This window comes from Megachile rotundata, chromosome 10 (genome assembly GCF_050947335.1).
Source record: "Megachile rotundata isolate GNS110a chromosome 10, iyMegRotu1, whole genome shotgun sequence".
Classification (NCBI taxonomy): domain Eukaryota; kingdom Metazoa; phylum Arthropoda; class Insecta; order Hymenoptera; family Megachilidae; genus Megachile; species Megachile rotundata.
This window is the reverse complement of record NC_134992.1, coordinates 17,020,667-17,042,403: the sequence shown is the minus strand read 5'-3', so window position 1 is coordinate 17,042,403 and position 21,737 is coordinate 17,020,667. Positions and strand designations below refer to the sequence as shown.

The 21,737-nt window shown below is 44.3% G+C and overlaps 1 protein-coding gene across 12 annotated transcripts in view; it reads left to right on the top strand.

The window, feature by feature from the left end:
* Nucleotides 1-21,737, top strand: part of mtd (TLD domain-containing protein mustard) — a 107,880-nt gene that overhangs the window by 31,888 nt on the left and 54,255 nt on the right. For 3 of the 12 annotated variants that reach the window (XM_076536314.1, XM_076536316.1, XM_076536315.1), the window contains exons 1-2: nucleotides 15,426-17,005; nucleotides 17,593-18,190. The exons of 3 other annotated variants lie outside the window; for them this stretch is intronic. In XM_076536314.1, coding sequence (XP_076392429.1) covers nucleotides 17,604-18,190 — 587 coding nt within the window. In that variant the 5' untranslated portion in view covers nucleotides 15,426-17,005; nucleotides 17,593-17,603. Of the gene's footprint in view, nucleotides 1-15,424; nucleotides 17,006-17,558; nucleotides 18,191-21,737 lie in introns of those variants that run through there. 6 more of the 12 variants (XM_012294754.2, XM_076536317.1, XM_076536313.1 and 3 more) reach the window with 5 other exon arrangements.

The window sequence follows — 21,737 nt, the reverse complement described above, 5'->3', positions numbered from 1 at the left end:
TTTACTGGCGCTTCTGCATCTTCCTTTCATAGCCGCCATTCCGGATATATACCGCGAACGATCAGAAGATTGAACGGAAACGTAAATTGTTGTCGATTCATCGAAACCCTTCTATTATTTCCACAAAATCAATAGACGATAGACGAGCTATCGTTTGTAATATTATCGTACAGCGGAAATAAATTGCATCGGTATCTTCAACAAATTCGAAACCGAGCGGAATTTTTCAAGTTCCCGAATTTACGGTCGTATCGGTTTCCGCATTTTCGAATTTAGAAATTTAGAGTATCTATGCAGGAAGCTATTCAGGGAATTGTAACGCGTGCAATTTTTATCTATCGTCATGGGGAGAAATGCCACGAACTGCGACTCGTGGAACTGGTACGTGGAATTATCAAACAGCGCAATTACTACGTATGGAATTGTTATATGTCCAATCTCAACGCGTAGAAAAAATGTGGAATTGTTAGGGGTAGAAGTAGAATGCGTGGAACTGGCTAGGCGTAAAATTATCGAGAGTGGACAAAACGCGAGGAGATATATTGGAGGAAGATCCATTAAAAGTGGGATTATTGCTGGGAGAGATTTCCAGCGAATTTATGGTACCAATAAAAGAAGAAAGATCAGCTTCGTTTCCATTCTTAAAGAGATGAATTCGAGCAAAGGAAGGAAAAATATCGTCGGCGAAGAGCGTCATCGTAGGATGTTTCCCGCCCCAACACGTACTTATATTCTCGATTAAATCGACCATCTCTCTTGCTATCGATCACGCGTACTTGGCTGCTTATACATAAATGCGTCGCGTGGAATGTCAGCGGAGAATGCAGCGACTTTTTATAAATTGCACCGATGACTCGGTCGCGTTAAAAATACGCGGTCTCTCACGATAGAAGGAACGTCGGGCCGAACTCGACGATAACAATGGAACGAATTCGAATATTATCTCTCGCTTTTGCATTCGAACAGATGGAAACACGCGATGCAAAATAGCTGTGAGCGTTTATCCGTTAACTATTTGTATCCGGGAAAAAAATGATAAGGACGGAAAATTGGTGGCGAATTGGAACGAAACAATGGAACTCGGAGTTTCGGTGGCTCGTGCACGTATTCTCCGTGATTCGACGGACAAAAAAAGAGACGAGGGCGAGTCGAAAAGTGTGCAGAAACGGGGTCAGCGAGTCCACTGATTCGAAACGAAGCGAACAACGCTAGACTACCCAATTTCTATTTCCCTAATGAAAGGAAATTTCGCTCAGCCTTCTGTTCTACAATTTTTACGCGATTAGATTTTACTTGCTCCGGGACAATTCGTTCGGTTTAGGAAGGTTCAATTCGACACGGTACAATTTGGTTAAATTCAATCGGACGTAATTCGGGTCGAAGCAATTCGTTCGTCGCGACTCGGTTCGATTTCACGCGGTTCGGCATTATTCCCCTCGATGTCAATTCGACTCGATTTCGTTGCACGATGATTGGTCGTCGCAGTTGCGTCTAATTCGGATACCGAGAACGAACACAGCGTCTACGTGACATTTCGCGTTATTCGTTAATCCTTATCGAGAGTGTTTTTAGTCGGTAACGATCGTCTTCTTCGTTTAAGCCTAATCAATGCGACCTACGTTATTCCCGGTATCGTTCCCCGTTATTTTTTTGGGGAGAAGCGATAATAGACAGATTAGTACAGTCGAGATAACTCGTTCCTCTCGTGCGAGTAATGTTCCACTGTTTAACGGTGAAAAAATTGAAACGTATCGTTCCGAGCACGTGATCGAAACAAAGGATGAATCTGTCGATTCATTATCGAACAAAAATAGCATGCTCGATTCATCATGAGACTCGGCGTAAACTCGAGTTCCGAATCGACTTCGCTGGTGGCGAATCGAGCGAGGGAAACGCGTATTCGGCGGCACACGCGGCACAGTCGAAAGACAAGATACCGGTCTGCGTGGCAATAGAAAAATCCTGATTCGAGCCTGTTAACGTTACACGAGCGACCGTGAGCGATATGGGTCAGTGGCATATTATGTCGATCGTTCGTTTACATAAGGTTGTCACTTCGCCATTCATTTTCTCGTCTCGTACGCGTTCGTTCAACGTGTCGGGTTTCTCTCCGCTTGTTCTCGCGTTACGTCGCGACAATAACTCGTGCGGGCTTTTTCCCGCGACCTAAAGAATAGAGTGTACTTAGCTCGGATACGACACCGAACATCCGCAGGGACAACAATGTTTTGGCACCCTCGAGCTTAGCGGGCTTCGTTCTCACCGCGAAACCCTAACCTACCGAATAAGGAATCCGGGATCTAAGCAATGTTCTATAAAACACAGAAATCTAGGGATACAGAGATATTGAAATATCCGTACCGTAGAAATCACAGAATACTGCAGATATCGAGATCTGGGAATTTCGGGATATTGGGATTCGAGATATTGGAATTTAGGGAATTTGCTCCCTACATATACATACAACACACAGAATATATGCTTTCGCAACGTGCATTCTAGAATAAACGTATGCATGTATATGCTTTTACAGAATACACTGATCATTGCTATACCGATATTGATCATTAAAATAGCTGGCAACGTTAAATCCGACATGATAGAGCGCAGAAATTTCATTTTGCAACTGGTTTCCGTTTTAATCGACCGATAAATTAGATCCGCGTAGGCGCAGAAACGCTTCGAGCGTCATAAGAAACGCGGCTGAATTTCCGGCGAGATATAACAAGGATGAAAGCGGAAGTCGCTGGCACCTCCGCTTTTTCCGTTCTTTCCCGAGTGTACGAACGTCCATAAATACGAGTACGTGACCGTAGCCACGTTATTACATTGCTTTTAGACGCTGAAGTACGTCGCTCTTGCCGGCGTTTCAACAGAAGCCAGACAAACCGTGCTCGTAAATAAATAAACGAAAAAGCGCGACTCGTGAAACGCGTCCAATTAATCGCCGTTTCTCGTTTTATCGTTTCTCGCCTACTATAATTAATACCGCTAGATTATCGCCGTTAGCTATGCGCGATATTCCTCTTTCATTCGCCGTTATTATTTTTTACTGACCGATTTTTGTAGCCCATTTGTACGAGGAATTACGTTAGATAGCAGCTTTACAGATAAGAGAGAGCGAAGTTTTATTCATGCAAATTCAACAGATTTGTCTAACAACCAAACCTGTGATTCATGGTCCAAAATGTTTCCTCTCGTTTTGGGGTTTAAGGTCGTCCGAAGGTTAACTCATTATAGGTCGTTGAATTCGTCCTTTCACCGAGCGTAACGCTTTTAAAAGGAAAATACACTGGCCATGAAAAAACTCGTGGTCATCTTGATATCCGAGAAAAAGGAGGAATCGAATAACCATTCGCGTTTCGAAACGTTTCCGGATGCTCGCATCGGAAGCAGGTAGTCGTTATCGACTCACCCTGTATGTACAGCGAGTTTACTGGGTCGAGCCGCGAGCAAACTCTCGTGCGAAGATTTAGCTAGGCGAAAATTAAAATTCATAAAGGGTAACAGGGGGCCTTGACGGATCGCGAGCCTCGAAGCCTGAAACGAAGGTCTCGACGCGAAGTGGAGCTCGTCTGGTATCCGATCTCCTTTCGCGACATTTCGAAATCCCTCTTTTTTCCTCGACCCTTATCCTTCCCTTTCTGCCTCGAACCATAATTCGTTCGATACTTTCGACACTCCTGCATAAATGCATATAATCCGTTTCTTCTACTTGTTCCTCGTGCAATAAATCGAAGGCGAATTTCGAATGAAACGTGAAACATTCATTTATGATTTACACGGTAAATAAATAAAATAAACTAAAATTATGTTTGATCTTACCGTATTGCAACATGGCGACTATAAAAGTTGAACGCTTTTGCTAAAAGTGTTAGCAAGTTTACGTGTTCGGAAACTGTGTTCTTCGTTAAAACTCGAAGCTCTTGATCCTATGGCTAGATCATACCGGTGGCAAGTAACTTAGATGACACGGTTAGGCGATGCATCGATATACTCTTGGAGACACGATAATCCTTGTTTCGCGTTTTTGCATAGAAAAAGGTTTCCGATCGATCGAAGGAATCGAATAGCCGTATTAGGCTCTCGAAAATGTCCGAAAAATATCGGAACGACCTGTATACGGGATGGCATCGTGCTCCAGTTCCCGTGGCAAAACTGTGTCACGGTACGTCCACCGAAAATAGTTTTACACCGTTGTTGCTGCTTTGTCCTAGTCAGCCAAATATTCGTCGCCTCCGGGCTTAGGCTGCTTCTTCGAGCAGACGTTTCAAGGAGAATTCCGAAACTTTTATGCACCCGATTCGCTGCGTTGCGATATTCGCCAATGCAATTTATCAAAATGGAAATTTCCAAATCCCCAAACTCTCGTAAAATCTTGGAATTCTTAAGTTTCGAAATTCTCGAAGCACCGAATTCTCAAGTTCCCGAATTCTCGATCCATCAAATTGCTAAATCCTGAAATGCCAACTATAAAAGAGTTGTAAAATTTTCTGCGAGAACGAAAATGACGAGAAGTCGTAAAATGGCACTTGCTATTTCCGGTACTCCCGCAGTGAATTTTATTCCACTCACGCGCGCATTCGCGCAAACAGGATTCATAATTCGATCGAATGAAAGGCTGTTGTCGCTACCGAACCAGTCGCATTTCGTTGCACCGAAGCACCCATGAAACGGTGAGTTCGTTCCGCCGGTCAGGTTCGGGCAGACAATCTTATAAAAATTTATTTTTGATTTTATCGTCGACTTTATCCGATCGCCTTAATCCCGGGACCCATTATCGTTCCATCTCTTTCGTCCACCGTTTTACGAGATTGGCGAGCGTCGTGTGGTGGCAATATTTATACGATCCTGCCTCGTTTTGGTATCGACGAGAGTCGCGGGATCCTTTCGATAGGTCGTTGCACCTTAATCGATCGATTTCGAGATATAAATTACTATGAACTTTAAGGCTATAATTTTGTAAGGACTCGATGGAGATTTATATCTGTTTTGCAACAGTGTAATTTCGATTATTAGACGAAATTTCTCGCCTACGTCGATTCTATAGCTTTCTGATTACTTTCTATATTCTAAGCTTAACGCGTATTGGAACAAGCGAAGCGAATTGTACGAGCTGAAATAAAATCAGGTTTTCGAAGGGAAAATGAAAAGCAGATAATAGAGCAAAGCAAATTATGGACGAATCGTAGTAGCCGTGGTTTCGCCGATAAAAATACTCGACGTTATTTCGTGCGGAATAATAGGAGTATTCGATCTAAAGACTGTTATAATAAAATCGACGTTCCGAGAAAGATAATCCGCGCTCGTATAATCGATTCTCTTTGAGCGAGCACCGATGAGATTCTCGATGCAAAGCAGAGTTCAGAATCCCATGACTCGTTTATCCAACAATCGAATCACGGTTCGTCGGCGAGCCGTGAAATATTGCGAGTGCACGCGATCGACGCAACGCAGGCATCAAAGTTTCGAAAACAAACGCGCGAGAGAACGGTTTGGGACGGCCCGGTCTTCGAGCGTTTTCGTTCGATTTAAAATTAGATTTCGAGAACGATATGCGGGCGAATTTGGAATGCTCGTTAAACTACAGAAATTGTTCACGATTCGCGTATCCATGGCTCGTTAACGTCGAAATGCAGCTCGTAAACGCGGCTCCCGATTATTGTGCTTGGACCGATTCGACCAAACAACCCTCCACGAGAAATCTCTCCACCGAGACAATCGTGTTGGAAAATGCCAAATCACGTCATAATAAGACCACCATTATGGCGGGGCCCGACGCTATGACGTCAAATCCATAAAACAATCCCGAGACTCTCGAGTTTCGCGAGGGATCAGAAAACCTCCTGGTACTGGAATACAGATCTTCGCTCGCGGAGTGGCTCTCCCGAATATATACCCCAATTTTACCCAAAGTATTCAGCATTTCGCATTGGTCATTTTGACTTGTCCTACAATCGACATAGTGAACCACATGAAAATTAATCATTTCCTTACGTTAACGCGCTGAACTATGTGCATCCTGTCGATTTCTCCATGGACCGATCGGGTCAGCCAGGTGCAGGGATCCTCGGGAAGGTACCACCAAAGATCGGGTTTTTTGGCCGGCTTCCGGGAACTCTATTTATAGTCGAACACACCTGAATGAACGATCGGGGTACCGCGTGTCTGCCTTCTGCCTCTGGAACAGGTTCCATGGATCTCTTCCAGGCGTCGCCTAATCGTGCATGCAAGAAAGGCATCCACGTCGGCCAGGCCGACCAATGGGCTTTTTGTCCATGGTCATCGAGGCTGGGAGACCGGCGTGGAATGCGTCAGAAGGCATTTCATTGGCAACGATTAAGGAAAGGTATCTTCGCTAACTCGTTCGCTGAAATAACAGAGAACACTCGGACCGATCTCGTTTTTTCTTTCTTCTTACGTATAGCAATCTGCTTTTTCTGCACCCACCGGAAACGTTACATCACCTGCTTTTTTACTTACCCTAATTTTAAACTATTTTCGGACACTCGTCTTTTTCTTATTACGCGACAATTCTGCTATTTTTGGCTACTTTCTTGGAAAGAGATCTCTAATTTGGACTCGTGGAAATTTTAGAAATGTAGAGATTTTAGGATTTAAGGGTATAAACGTTTGGGACGTTGGTGAAGTTGAAAATTATTAGAAATGTGAAAATATGGGGTATGAGAATTTAGGATATGTTGAAACGCAAGGTGGACTTCCCAAAGTAGCCTTTTCAGCAACGCAATCCTAAGACGTCCAGTTAATATTCAGCGACCGTCCGGCATCAAGTGCTTGTACCCGCTATTAAGCGAACGGACCGACTACACAAAGGGAAAATCAAATTAATCGAGCATTTTGGTAGTGTTGTTCTAACGGAAGTTCGTTCACACTCGCTGGCAATATTCATTAGCTCCTCGAGTCGTTCTCCGAATATCAACATGGTAATCACGGTAACAAGTTGCTTACAGCATGTTTCGCCTTCTCGATGGCCCACGAGTCACCTTCGATAAAGTTGGAGCGAAACAAAGAGTAGCGCATTTTTGTTGCACCGAACGTTGGCGCCTTGATTTGCATCGTTCGGTGGAATTCCTAAATCGCGTCGAGTCGGAAAGAAGCTTCTCCTCGTGACAGAGGTCAAACATTTTAGTCGCTCAAGGCCAACGAGTGGCTATCCTCTTCGCGAGAGAGAAAGCACCGGAGAAAAAGGAAGGAGCGGGAGGATGGAACAAACAGCGTACGAAAGAAAAATGAAAGTCCCGTCGGAATGTAAACGCGGTAAAAGTAAAAGCGAAGGGTTGCGCTTCGCGTGATTCGCACTCGAGATCGAGACACGAATATTTCAATATCGATGCGTTGTCGCGCTGCGATCCCACGACCTATGTTTAGAAACGGTAGTCAAATTCCAGAGAAATCCTCCTGTATGGAAATCGTAGGGAAATCGTAGGCGAACGTTGAGACTAGGATAATAGAGGTCCTGAGCGTAATAGAGTCAGGGTGAATTGAATCTCGAGTGGTAAACGGAAAATCAGTTTTAGTCGTTATCCATGTCCCCGTTTGAAAGCGGGAAAAATGGAGGTCGGTTTCCTGAAACACGTGCCGCGGAACAGAGAGAACGACAGATGGAAGAAGTTCGCCGGTGTGGTATCTCGGTGACAGAAACGTTTCGAAAGAAGAGGAAACGCGGCAGCGGACTGGCTGTCGTATTCGAGGCACGCGCCTATTATTCGATAGGTCGTCGCTAGAAAACAATACGATGCAACGTGATTGCGACGACACTTCAGCCAACCACGTACAACCTTCGATTCTTCTCTTTTCGCGTCGATCCGTGGGAACACCTTCCATTTTTCTCGCTTTTCCTCCGCTCTTTATCCGAGTTTATCGGATTAGGTCAATCAATTGGCACAGTTATTTTTTTCTGCAAAGAACGCGCTGCACGTTTCGAGTACTCGAGATGTTCTATAAACCTCAAATCGAGCGAAAATATCTTCTGTCGTTTCGAAACTCGAAAATGTAACAGACGCCAGTGATTTTCCCCGAAAGTTATTGTTAATTTTCCTAGGAAAACGTAAAAGCGAGTAGAGGTTTCGAAAGACGTCTGGAATATAATAGCGTCGAATGATCGGTGAGTTGAACGCGCGCACAAACAATGAGCGTCGATAAACGCGTTGCGAATCCCATAAAATCGCGAACGAACCGCATCGGCGAACGAGAAACAGATTAATCGAACGTCCATTGTCTCTTTTTGTTGTTGCAGGTGAGTAAACTTTCAGTCCTGTACGCTCTGCACGTCTTCGGCCACTTCCGGCACGTAAGTACAGCGCGCGGCATCCTCGAAATGCCAATGGAAATTCGGCCTGTTGCGTCTGTTAGGTTAGCTTCGATGAATTCGCGCCGAAGGAAGCTCGATGATACACCGGGTGAGAATAAAACGTGCTTTCGCGTATCTCGACGTTTCTTTGCGAATATTACGATCTTAAGATATCTTTACGATCTTAAGAGAGAGGATGTAAAGTGTCCGATAAACGCAACAGGGCAGCATATTACAAACGTACGGTGTCAGTAGTAGAAATTTGTAGACTTTAATTCGCGATAAGCATTTGGTATGTTAGCGGTAATCGCTTTCGGTTTTATTGGCCACCTTGCTTTTATCTTGCGTCGTTACTTAAACTTATTATATTAAATGTATGGACACTCAAGGATAATCGTAGGAAGTTTAAGGCAAGTAGTTTCAGGTATACGTGTCAGCAGACGCGTTCGCCATCCGCTTAATCCGCGGAACCATTTTCCTTATGCGATGCGAATTTCGCACTTTCTTGAGAAAACATTTCCAGTAAACCAATATGTCTAAAATTACCGAGATGACTGTATCGAGACGAAAAGTTAACATTTTACCATTGTTTTTCCTTCTCTTCAAACCGAAGACTAAAATTTCTCGGATTCGATACTCGAACGCTTTCTTTCGAACGATTAATCTTACGAATCTGACAGTTCGTTCGAAAGAAGAAAAGATTTTTCTTTGATCGTTTCAGAAAAGTCCGGAATGACTTCGTTTAGGAGTCGATAAAAGTTCGAAGAAGACGTACGAGCGGCATTAAATTCGTCGTTTAAACTCGCGTTGTTTCCTCGGCTGTCGTGGCCGCAAATCGTGCACGGTTTACGCGATGTTTTCGTTTCGAAAGGAATCCAGGGTGGATCTGGAAATGCTGGTATATTTTCCTTGCAGAGTTTGCATCGAACATGCCGGGATATTCATAAAATCCAATAACAACCGTGGCCCTCTTTTACTTTGGTACGATATGCAATCCATATTGCGCTACTTTACGTGTCACGAAAAAGACACGCGAGTATCGGAGATATTACGTTTACCGTTTACAGAGAAACCTACGTCGATGAGAGCGAAAGTGCAAGCACGGTCGTAGATATTCGAGTTACGTTACTTGTTTACAAATTCCGAAATTTTCTAACTTTTACATCGGACTTTCAAATTCCTAAGTTTACTTCCAGGAGCTTTGCAAATTTTACGAATTCTGAAATGTCTGAAATTTCTATGTTCTTCGATGTTCGAATTTTCGAATGATTCTAAAACATCTGCATCCCTAAATTCCCAAATTCTTAAGTTACCGAGTCTCTAAAAGCCGAAATTCCCGAATCGAAGAAGATCAGAATAAAATTGGCAAGGATGAGTTCGCAACTAACGGGAAACATTGTGGCGTGAGTCACGGCGCGTGAGTCACATTGAATCTACTCGCGTATAAATATCTTATCTCCGCATAGTGTACACATATAATTAGATCGATTTAACAGTTCAATCGACGTTCGTTCGGCAGAGTATTTTTTTGCAGAAGCATCGATTCATGATGGAATTACCGTTGATGCAAAAAGAGGAGTGCAAAAAGCGGTAATGTATGAACAATAGAAAACAACGTAATCGATCGACGTATCTTAATTCCGTCTTAAAACGTGGATCGTTCGTTGATTCCTTAATCGATGTCGCTTTTCGCGTGTTTGGAGATTTGCTTGTTTTAATGTTTTCCGAAGATATTGACCTTCGTTGACGAAGGTTGCATAACGTTCGTTAATAAGAAATATAAAAAAAATGAAGTGTTTGTTACATACAACCGATTGGATCTCCATCTCGAGAGATTGGTCTGAGACAATCGACACAAATAAAACAATATTTTTTTTAAGCTCTCCGATGACACCTATTCGATTATGTTCCGATAAGACTCGATCGATAACGACAGTCGCTTTTGTTCAAATTCATGGTACAATCGTTTTAATTAAAATTTCATTCCGAGATTTCTAAATTCGTTGCAAATTACATCGCAATCAAATTACGGTGTCATTCAATTTTATTGCACAACTCTAGTTTATGGGAGAAGTTGCTACAGAAATTTCAAGGTGAAAGATTTTATATAATCGGACAGTTAGTGAAATCAAACGGGAGAGAAACTATAAAGTTACCGAAGTTCGAAACGAACGCAAAGTTCGGAGGAAAATTTGAAAGGTTTTCGTTATTGCGCGAAGCGGCGAAAATGCAAACAGGTGTAATTCGTTGCAATGTTGCATCAACGTCCTCGCGCTATCGCAATTTCATCACTTTCTACGAAGTTTCCGTGTGTTTACATCTTAAGATCTTTAATTGCGCTACGGCTACAACTTAATCACCTCGGCGCGATCGTTGTCTTCGATTGTTCACTAATAGAAAAATCAGAAATCATCGATTTTTTTAACGGTATTGTAGTTTTCTCGTATCAGCAAATCGATCGTGCTCGTATAATTCAATAACCTTGTATCGCTTTATCAGATATCGCTCGAAGATTGATTTGTCGTTGCGATTCTGACAACAATGCCCAGTAAAAAGGAAAAAGAGTGAAAATTTAAGTCCGTGTAATTCAGGTCCATTAGGATCGATGGGTCACGTTCTGAAGTCCGAAGGTACAATGAAATAATACGTTTTTTATCGGTCGACGACTTTCACCGTGATCGTGCAACCGTTCTAATTACGCAATCGATTCGATCGCTTTTGATGCACCTCTTGCCGTAGGTGTCCGCCGCGACTTTGTCAAAATCGTCTTCCTTCAACTTTCTTCTCAATTTCTAAATTTTTAAATTTACAGTTACTTGTAAATTTTCATATCAGTAATCCCACATATAGAATATTCGCTGATAATTTAATAACAAGTTAATGGATCAATTAAAAGTTTCGAAAGGCGGTTAAATCGTTAAGACAGAAACAGAGCGTTCGAAACGGCTGTAAGCAACGGCAACTTTCACTCTCGTCTCTCGAAACGAAAAACGAGCTGTCGCGAGCCGCAATCTTGTCCGCGATTGTTTCTGTAGCGGAGCACGTCGTTACAGAGCGATTACAACGAAAGCTTCTCGGTTCATCGGGTTATCTAGTCGCGATGCCTGTTGCCCTTAAGATTTATCTCCGTCTCCGGGCACACGAACGACTCCGTTTTGCGTTTTATTTGTTAACGCGATACGCCGAAGAAAATCGAGGGACGCACGATTATCGTGCGTACAGAGAGCATTTTCTTTCGCGACGATAACGGAACGGGAACGTGTGGAGAACAAAAGAAAATACCTAACTCTCGATAGCGTTAAGTAGATCGTAGGTTGTCAGACCCGCGGGATTCGATACACAAAATCAATTTCTAATCGGTAGCCAGAATTACGCGCAATCTGACGCGGTAGGTAATCCCAGATCCAGAACATGACGTTTTTCTCCTCGACGTCCAAATTTACTCTAGCGAATAAACAGAAGCGCGACAATCCGATTTCTCGGTATTCGCAAACTCGCGGTTCTAGCCAACGCGAGGAGGCAAAACAAGTTCGCCAAGTGACAAATCAACGTTGTTTGTTCTATCGTACACGTGTCTCGAATCTCGTTTTCTGAACGTGAGATTTCGTCGACAGGAAAAACGGGAGAAAAAGGTGCAGGTAGCTAGAATAACCGGAAGGTTCGGGACAAAGACGAACGTTGATTTTCGATGTAAAAGAGATTCTGGGTTCGTTTACGATTCCAGTAGCCCAGTCATAAACCTGTCTTGGGATACGCGAGGTCGGTGATAAGCGGCTAACTGATAAAGCTGCACGCTGATAGACTCTCGTCTGTTTAATGCATGAAATTATTCCATCAGACAGCATGGAGGGACGTTTGTTGCTTGCCAGATTGGAACACGAGTCTTCTTTGTTGTTTATCTACCGTTCCATGGTCTTTGTTATAAAACAACGTTTTCCAGGCCTTATCCTCTGGTGACCTCTGGTCCGTACGCGCGGTATCATTTTACGAAGCATAATACGCGTAACATTACGCCAAAACATTTGTTGTTATCCACTCGTCTGCCGATTATGGATGATATAATACCTGCCAATAACGAGTGCGATCTTTAGAACGATGATTATCGTCGAGAGGTTTCGATGATACGAAGGCGACGATAAAGAATAGCATAAGAGGTGCCATTAATTCCATTAAACTGATTAAATCGATCTCTACAGATGTTCGGAGTGTTCGCGAAAATTTAGTCTTTCGAGGAAAAATTAATCTGATTACTTGACTTAAGAATACGAAGATAAGGAGATAGCGAGGTGGGATTCAGAGCGTGTTTCAACGAAGAGGGAACGTGTTTTTGTCCGAAAGCGGAGGAGAGTTTTCGCGCAAAATGTCGCGGCTCGTTGTTTCTCGAGCAAGGTTCTCGGGGTTAACGAGAGACGGACGTGCAAACCGGTGGAAACAATTGGTCAATTCGTCCGCGCCCAATTAGACGAATTGTAGCGATGAAAATACCGGCTAGCTCTTAATTCGATTCAGCCAGTTAACTCGGCCGTCCCTGCAGGTCAGCTTCTCTCGGCTGCTAGTTTCTGCGCTGCGAACCGCGGAGAAAACTTGGCCAACACCTGGCTGAATTTACTCGTCGCGAGTCGACGACCGCTCCATTCCCTTTTTTCTTTTATTTCCGACGGTAGACTTTCGAGCGTCGGAAAAAGCGTCGTCGGGTCGGTCGGTTGTTCCCCAGCCGATAAATTGGGTCAAAGTCATATCGCGACGAAAAACCGTCTCGTGGCACGGTCACGAATCGTACATGCACGATATCGCGTGTTGCATAACCGAGTTGAATCGGGTTGTGCTGGAATTTTGTGGCTTGGGAACCAGTCTACGCGAACGTATTACCGACACTTTTTATCCTGCTCGACGAATGCGCCTTTTTATCGATTCCTTAATACCTGCATTCCAATTGCATCTTAGCTCTCGAATTCCTCTATTTCGATATCAAAAGTAGCCCCAGATCTGAAACCTGATATCACCGATGTAATGTACACCCAGCGTCGAGTATCTTTAAATTCCTGTATCCCTGGGTTCTCGTAGATCCCTGTATCTCTCCGTGCATCCCTAGTTTCTCGTAACGCGAACGAACGACAGTCACAAATGGATCGTAAGAATCGTGGCTGCATCTTTTTTAGTATCCCGTCGGGTCTCGCGTTGCGATGCGCCGTGCAGCATTAACTAAATTCGAGACGAAGCAAAACGTTAATTGAAAGAAACAAACGGAGAGATCGAACCGATAAAATAGACGAACTTAATATTTCTTGACAGTAAGATTAATGCGTAGAAGACAGTTAGGTAACGAGTAACCGTGTTTCGTCGATTCGAAGTTGAATAACGAGCGATCGTTCGTGCAGCGTATTAACCGAGTACCGTATTATGAAATGAGTTACGATCGGTAGATGGTTCGAAAGGTGTTTCGTCCGCGATGACTTCCTGTGTTTTCGTTCGCTACAGTATCGTCTCGTTTTCTTTGTTCATCCAGCGTTGCGTAGCTGATCCGTCGAACGCGACGTTTATCGTTATCGCCGTTAACCATCTTTATCGCAGATACGCGCCGAGCGAATCTGGCGAAAATTTATTTCGCCATTTAATCGCGACGTTTCTTGTGCGCGCGACAAGATTTGCAAAGCGTTGCAGCTAGAGCGTCAACTTTCCGAATGTCCAGTTTCGTAAGACGAACTCCGTGCCGCTAACCATTCCCTTTCTGTCCTCATCCGATGGGGAACACGACACTCTAATTACGTTTCGTTGCTTTCTTGTTTTGTTTATCGATAGAAGATGCAACATTGTCACCGCTATTTCTGAAACGTTATCAGCGTTTTCCTCGATTCGCGCGCAACCAGACACGGCACCGCGATGACGACTGTGCTAAAACGTTTGAAAAAAATGTCAACCAAGGTTCCACGTCTCTCGATCCTGTAATGCATATATAAAAAAGGGAGAAAAAGAAAAGCTAGAACGACGAGTACAGGCTGCGTGAGAAACCACAGAAGATCGATTTTACCATTTCTGCAACATGCAATTTCACAAAATTCTTATGAGTCTATATCGTTTCGCTTTTATCGAACGTTACTATTTTTCTCATAGTTCTCGTTTCTAATGAAATTCACACAAATTTTTACTTTGGAGATTGGGTATTGAAAGGGGCAGGCTACTAACATAACCAGTTAGTTAACATAACAAAAGACAGCGTCTGCTAAGTTTCAACCCTGTATCTTAATCTGAAGATTACGCGTCAGCGATAGGCAGACTTCCAAAAAGTTGATACATTCTTTCGAAGTATCGTTACTCTTAAGGTTCTTTCTTCCTGGAATGATCAGTATCGTGTTTATCGTGTTGGCTCGTGTGCGGGGATTGTCGAGAATCGACAATGAGCTGGAAAAAATACTATCGCTTTTCTTTGAATCGGAAGGAAATTTTTACACGCACGGTTTAGTGCCGTGTAAGAGAAAAGGTCGCTCTTAAATTTCAGTACGAAATCTCTACTTTTTTCTAACACTTTGGATTTGAAAGAAAAAAATGTGAAAAAGTTCTCTACATATTTTACCGTGCCTAGAGTGTCCTTGAACTTTTTCAGAATTTTTCACGTCGCTAAGTAGGGAAAATAGGGTGAAGCTCGGCAATTCGAATTTCGCTAGGTACAGGGTCGAAACTCGGTTTTTTGGCAAGCCATTGAACGGTATACGAAGAGATAAAATCGGTTCGATGGTACTTTTAATCGGCTATTCCCCTTAAACGCTTTAAAGCGAACGATGGCGCCTATTCCCCCTACACCGCCATTTTCTTCAGCGAAGTCTACCACGGCGTGCACACTGCGAGTACAGAAATCGCGGCATTCTTTAGCTCCCGGTACACTTTCGCTGGCGTGTCGATAATCGTTGGAAGCTTGCGAGCAATATCGAGGGAGCAGAGACAAAAGGAAAGAAAACGAAAAGGCTGTTTGTAAACCATGGAAAGACCACAAAGTCATGCGTCTTCGGTGCGTGTTTCTTCTTGTTGGGTACTTGTATGCGGCGGTGGGGGATGCGCCCGAAGAGACAGTCTCGGCCGAGTGCCTCGCCGTCTCACCGTGTATAAATACAAGCAGTTCGCTTCGTTCTCGGTTAGTCGCTGCGATACTCGATTCTCGTGACGGCCTGTCGATTCGAGCGTGTCTGTAATATCTCGATTTATCGCGATCCAGGCTGTATCGTTGTCGTTATCGTGGCCGTGTTGTGTAGCAGTCGAGCGAACGCGTCGATACGCGGGCAAGAAGAAAAAAGGAAACGGAAACAGTGAGAGAAAGTAGCCGGTTTTCGGTATACCTCTCCCCCTCCCAACCCCCCGCACCCCACCGCACCGCTCAAACTTCTCGACTCGTTGCCACAATTTCGCGATTAGTACACGTCGAAAGATCGTGCATGTCGCGCGTGTTTTCGTCCGTTAGTCGATCGCGTGTTTTTCGCCCGCGCCTGTGCACCGATTTCTAAACGAATCAGTTGAAAAAGTGTGATGAAAAGAAGCGAGTGTTCGGTTCCGCCGCCCTACTCGGGCCAGGCTCCATTTTCCTCGAGAGTTTCACGGTATTAGAAACACGTCGAATAGCTAACCACGCATCGGAAATCTAACTTGTACGAGTTGTTCCTCTCCCGTCGACGACAAGACGGAAACGACACGCCATAAAAAGTTTCATGGTAGGAAAGTTACTTGGACACGCTTTTACCGAAGAAAGCTCGTGCGGTTGGTGTGCTTCGATCAGGAAACCGTTACCGTCTGACCAGTATACGGTCATACCCCGCGCTCGTGCATTTCGTTCGTCGCGAATCAGTCGACGTAAGTCGGTAAAGACTCGACAACGATATTTCACGATATATCGATAATAGCGCCGACAGTGATCCTGGTAGAATCTGTTTATTTTTATTTCAACTTCGAACCTAACCTAACGCGACATTATCTTTCGAATCTATTTATATACTCGTTGAAACTTTCGATACGATCTCACCTGAGTTGAACGTCGATTCTATCGGTGTTTATTATCGATGTATCGATAACATTTGGACGATAAGCAGAGAGTATAACGCGAATCGAGGTACGAGTGTATTCGCACGGTTACAGTCGGAGAGGCAGCAAAGGTCGAATCGAGCGGTTGACGTCCGAAGTCGGTAAGGGAACGAGTTTCCAAGCGGGGGCTCGACTTGCCAGAAAAATAGACGAACAAACGATCGAACGAAAGGAGAGATACGGGAAGGAAGAGGAGCTAGTCGGTTGACCGTCGGGGGCTGGTTCTCGTGGGTCAACGATCCTCGATGTGTTCTTAGAGCTCGCGCCTCGAGCTGGTTCCCCGGTGAACATACCTCTGCGCGGATAACTCTTCTGATACGACACACGAGCTCGCTGCTGTACACCGTGTGCTACGTTCGTGCCGATAGCACGTTTCACGAGGAGTGAAAAGGCGGTCACTCGGTACGCCGCCGTGGCTGCTTTCACCGGCGATGGAATAATGCCGATCGCGCCTTAACGGTACGCGCAGCTCCGGTACCTTCCGTGTTTCCGGCATTTTAAAAATGATCCTGAATCGCTGCTGACTATCTTGGATGCGTGTACAGTGTTGTTTCGCGTCGATGCGAGTGCGTGTACAGTGTCGTTCTCGTCGTTAACCCTGGAAGTCGTAGTGAAAAGCTGTGATCAGTGGTGGGTAGACGCGATGTTTCTATTTCGTGCGTTACGCGCGTCGTAAATGTCATTTCTTCGAGACACAAGAGTATTCGAGGTTATGGACTCGACCACGCTTCGGGAAAATTCGGACGGGATCGGCCTCGAGAGAAAGACTATCTTCGTACCTGTGCCGACATTCGATTCGAGATCGTGTTTACGATCGATCGTGGCAGGCCTATCGAATGTCATCCATCCGGAATGTTTAATATTCGAATTTCAAATGCTTCGGGTTTCCAAACACTTTCGTTCTTCCGCCGAACCCGTTCGATATTTTCCGAAACTCGAGTCCCTGACTGTTGTTCGGAAAACGAACTATTCAATATCTTGATTTTACGTCTATTTTGTAAGCGCATCTAAGAAAGCGGAAAGCAATTAATAACGTGGCTTTGTTTAAAACGTCTAAAACGAGTTTCTCTTACAAATTTTTTCGTCGACTTTGCTATCCGTAACTTCTCGCGTTATTCGTTATTCTCGAATATTTACGAGTTTATATAAATACATTTACGACACGGAGTAAAGTACGTACTAGGCCAGTACCGTTTACGAGATTGATTGGTTCGAAGGATCGATTAGCATGGAAAGCAAGATGTACATAAGCAACGAGCCACAGAATAATGGTCACGCGACCACGAAATTCGCGTCGACGAACTCGATCCCGTCGATCATGATGGAGGAAGAGTCGTCGTTCGCGAAGCTGATCGGCGCGGTCGGCCGAAGGGACTCGAACGCTATCCTGCGCGACAACAAGGGGCGAAGGCACAGCGTCCTGGAGGATCTGAAGGCTCGCAAGGACAGCTTGTTCCAGAAGGCACGACGCGGCAGTGTCGCCGAAGAGAAAGAGAACGCGAAACAGATGCAGAAGGAGAAGAGGCGAGCCAGCGAGAGCGGCAGGAGAGGCTCGGTGTTTTACGTGTCTCAGGACCTCCTCGAGGAGAACCAGGAGGTGCTGGAGAACGAGAGAGTAAAGGCGGATCTCGAGGGCAAGAAAGGGCGTCGAAAGTCTTGGCATCCTCTCGCCAAGCCACCGAAACTCGATCGCAAGAGGAGAAAAGGGATCGCCGGGGTACCGACGCAAGTTGGCAGCACCGATGGATTGTTCGCCCAAGCCAGACAGAAAAGACCCTCCTGGTGGAATATATTCGTACCCGACTCCGTCACAAGGTATTTATTCGCGTCCTTTCGATAATTTAACACGGGAACTTGACGAGTAATCGGATCGTTTAAGCCGAAACGCGAATAAAATTGTTGGACATACGATATCGTTTGGGCGAACGTTGTACGGCCCCCGAACGGGACGTTGTTTCACACTTTCGCATCGATAATTTCGTGCTGGACCGGTTCTCGTAGTTATCTCTGCCTCCTTCGTAACATAACGGATTCGATTCTCTTTGCATGTGGAATTAAAACGAGCAAATCCTGACGAAAACTGCGGGACAATTATCGCCGTTTTACCGCTGTAACGAGTTACGTTAAAATTAGGTGCACAGGCTTCTCGGAAAAGTCGTTTCGTCGAAAACGAAAACGATGTTCTTTTTTATCGTGTTTCTTTTCCGCATCATTGAGGTAGTTGATGGGTGATTACTAGCAGGGATTTAACTCGGAGAAAAGAATCGTGAAACAGGTGCAGCTGGTAAATATTTAGAGAAGTCGACGGCGGTTGAGGTCATAATCTGGAAACGAGTAACAGCGTCACTCCTCGGACAGTCGCGTTTACAATCGGCGATAACGTAACTAATGCGAATAACGGTACAGATTAAAACCACCGGATTCTTTCCACCGGTATTTTTGTATTACGTAGTCGCGGTGGAAAGTGGCTGGCGTAATAAAAACCACCAGTTTTATCCGCGGATCGTTAACGTTCCTACGTCAAAACTTGTCGAATCGACCGCGAGCTATTCCTGTACGTTTCGCGACAGAATATCGTGCATCATCCTATAAACTTTCTCGATGGTGGGAAAATTCCGGAAACGGAGTCTTCCGATGCGTTATTCATTTTTGCATTTGTTTCCTCGAGTACGAGGAAAATTTTCTCAGACTTCCTCTTTACCTCGGTAATCCCGACGAGCTACACATTACGATTCGACGCATGCTTGCGGTTTCTCTAGCGACGCAGAGTATTCTGAAACAGCGTATATGTTAATTATCGTAATCGTCTTTGTCGATCGAGCTTTATATTTTACATTTGCGAACGCCTCTGGAAATTGCAGTCGTAGGAGTTAGCGGAAAATTCTGTTCTCAAGAATTTGGAAATTCGAGGAAAAATCGAACATAAAGCTGAGTAGGAAAAAATTCACCGAACTAAAGAGAGTCGAAGGATAAAAGATTTTTATTATCCGTTTGCGCGGAGGTAAAAGGAAATTCATGCGATAAAGGAGAAAGATTTCTGAATAGTTTGAAAAATATTGTCGGAGTACGATCTCATTGAAACGTTCGATCGGTGCATAAAATTTGCCGATGGGTTTCAATTTGGAGAACCTTTCGTCTCCGTGGAACGATAAAGCTGACGCGAATGCCATGAATCTTGGCGGAAAAATGTTGGAAATTAACGACTCGCGATCGGACTGTTGAACGGGAAGAAAAAAGGAGGAGATGAAAAGGAACGAACGGAAAAACGGACGTGGTTGGATTGCTAACTTGATACGAGCGGGCAATTTTTGCGAGAGTAAGTGAAAAACCGTGGATCGGATCGACCCAATTTTCTTGGTAAATTTTCCTCGTCAGCGGAAAAAAAAGGAGAGGCCGATCGCTAAAACCGAAATGTCTGTATCAAAAGGAGAGAACGGAAGCAAATTCCGTCGTCGAATCGAGGAAAGACACGGGTGGCAAGTTTCGAGAACACCGAATCTCTTCTCGTTTAATTCGATAAGAAATTAAAAGAGACATTAGCCAAGCAAATTCTGTTCTCGCGATTTAATTGCAAAACGAATCGGACACGTGACATCTTCCCCCTCCGCGAGTTTGTTCGAATCGTGACGAAACGTTCGCAGAAAATAACTCGAGTTTGTCGAATCGACTGAAGAGAGGCGGCAGAAGACAGCCGACATTGTTTAATTAGCAATAAAACGGTTGAGCAATCGGAGCGACGAAGGTCATATTTGTTATGGTAATTAAACGATCAAAACATTGCCATCAAACGATGTCAGTCACCGTCAAACGATGATGTCGACGTTGATAGCGGCTCCGGTAGCAGTATATAACTGATAATCGGTAAACAGATAATGTTTCTAACAGTGTTTCCTGTCACGCACGTGACCGATAACGAAAAGAATAACGAGACGAATTTAACGAACTTAACTGACTCGAGCGACAACAGTTCCTTCAGATAAAACTTAACCTTCGAGATAATAGCTGTAATTATAAATAAAAATTTACTTCTGAGAGAAAGATATTAAGTCTATTAACGATAAATGACAGCTGTTATTAACGGTGCGTCGTGTCATAAAGCGATAAATATCGCTCGTGATACGATGAGTTATCGTCGCGAAAACATCTGGATTCTTCTATCTTCGGATCTAGATTTTCAAAGAACATGTCATCTTTATATTTCATTTTCTAGATACAGATTTTCCCGTGTATCCGAGTTTCCCTCTAAATCTGTACTTTGTCACAGATTTTATTACCGCCGACATAACATCGCATGATCCTCAAAGGGTACTAAACCTTCACGGCGAATAAAAATAAAATAAATGATAATTGCCTAAGCAGTTGATCCGAATTGCGACGTCCTTCGAGGAGTTTCATAAATTGTCGCTTTTCGTCGTTTCGACATTCGGTGACGCGGGTGGCAGTCTTTTCCGCGGTTAAAAACAGCCTGTCATAACAATGTATTTATAGCAAATTGGTGAAGTTGGCATAAAATGTCCCGTACGAACATTTATTCTCGATAAAATCTACACCGGTCGAATCAAATTTTCTGCCGGCTGTTCTTTCCGCAAATCCCGTGGAACATCTTGCTCCGTCGCTGATTCGTCGTTTCCCAACGACCGCGACGTTTTGCGTCAACAGCCGGTCTCCGATTAAACGCATCCAGCGGACAAAAAGGTCGAGAAACAATGTTACAATGGAGACGCGATAGATACACGAATGTACCGGGAACACGTATGCGCTCGCATTGGCGCGCTCGCACGTATGGCCGCGAAACGATAAAAATACAAGGTGGAACATGTGCGTTCGTAACGACGAACGAAATGCAAATAAGCGTGCGCGTCGCGTCGGTGCATTTGCGCGGCACGTGTTTGTCTACGAGTCGTTGCAAAAGGTGCACAAAGAGAAACAAGCCACTTTCGAGAGCACAGATGCGCGTTTCTCGTGGAAATAATTTCGAGCGCAGCTCAGCTGTCGATTGCGTAATTTACAACCTCCTTATTGGCAAACACGAAACGTCCAACTGTGCCATCCTAGCTCTTATGCATCTTCAATTTATTCCGACCAGTTGCGTTTTATGGGTCGATCACAACTGGACCGTGCACGGTTCCATTTAAGAGATTCTCTTTTATCTTTTAATTTTATTTCCAATTGGCGCAGTTACTTCGATAATGTAGTTTTCTTTGGGAGCATACGTGTACTCGTGAGAACAAATGCCACGACATCGCCTTCGTTTCCTTAAAATTTCCATAAATTCTCCACGTAGATTGTTAGACCTCTTCCTCAAACTTACCAATTGATCAGAAGGTCCTGCATCTTTAAAATTGGCACTCCCAGAATAAAG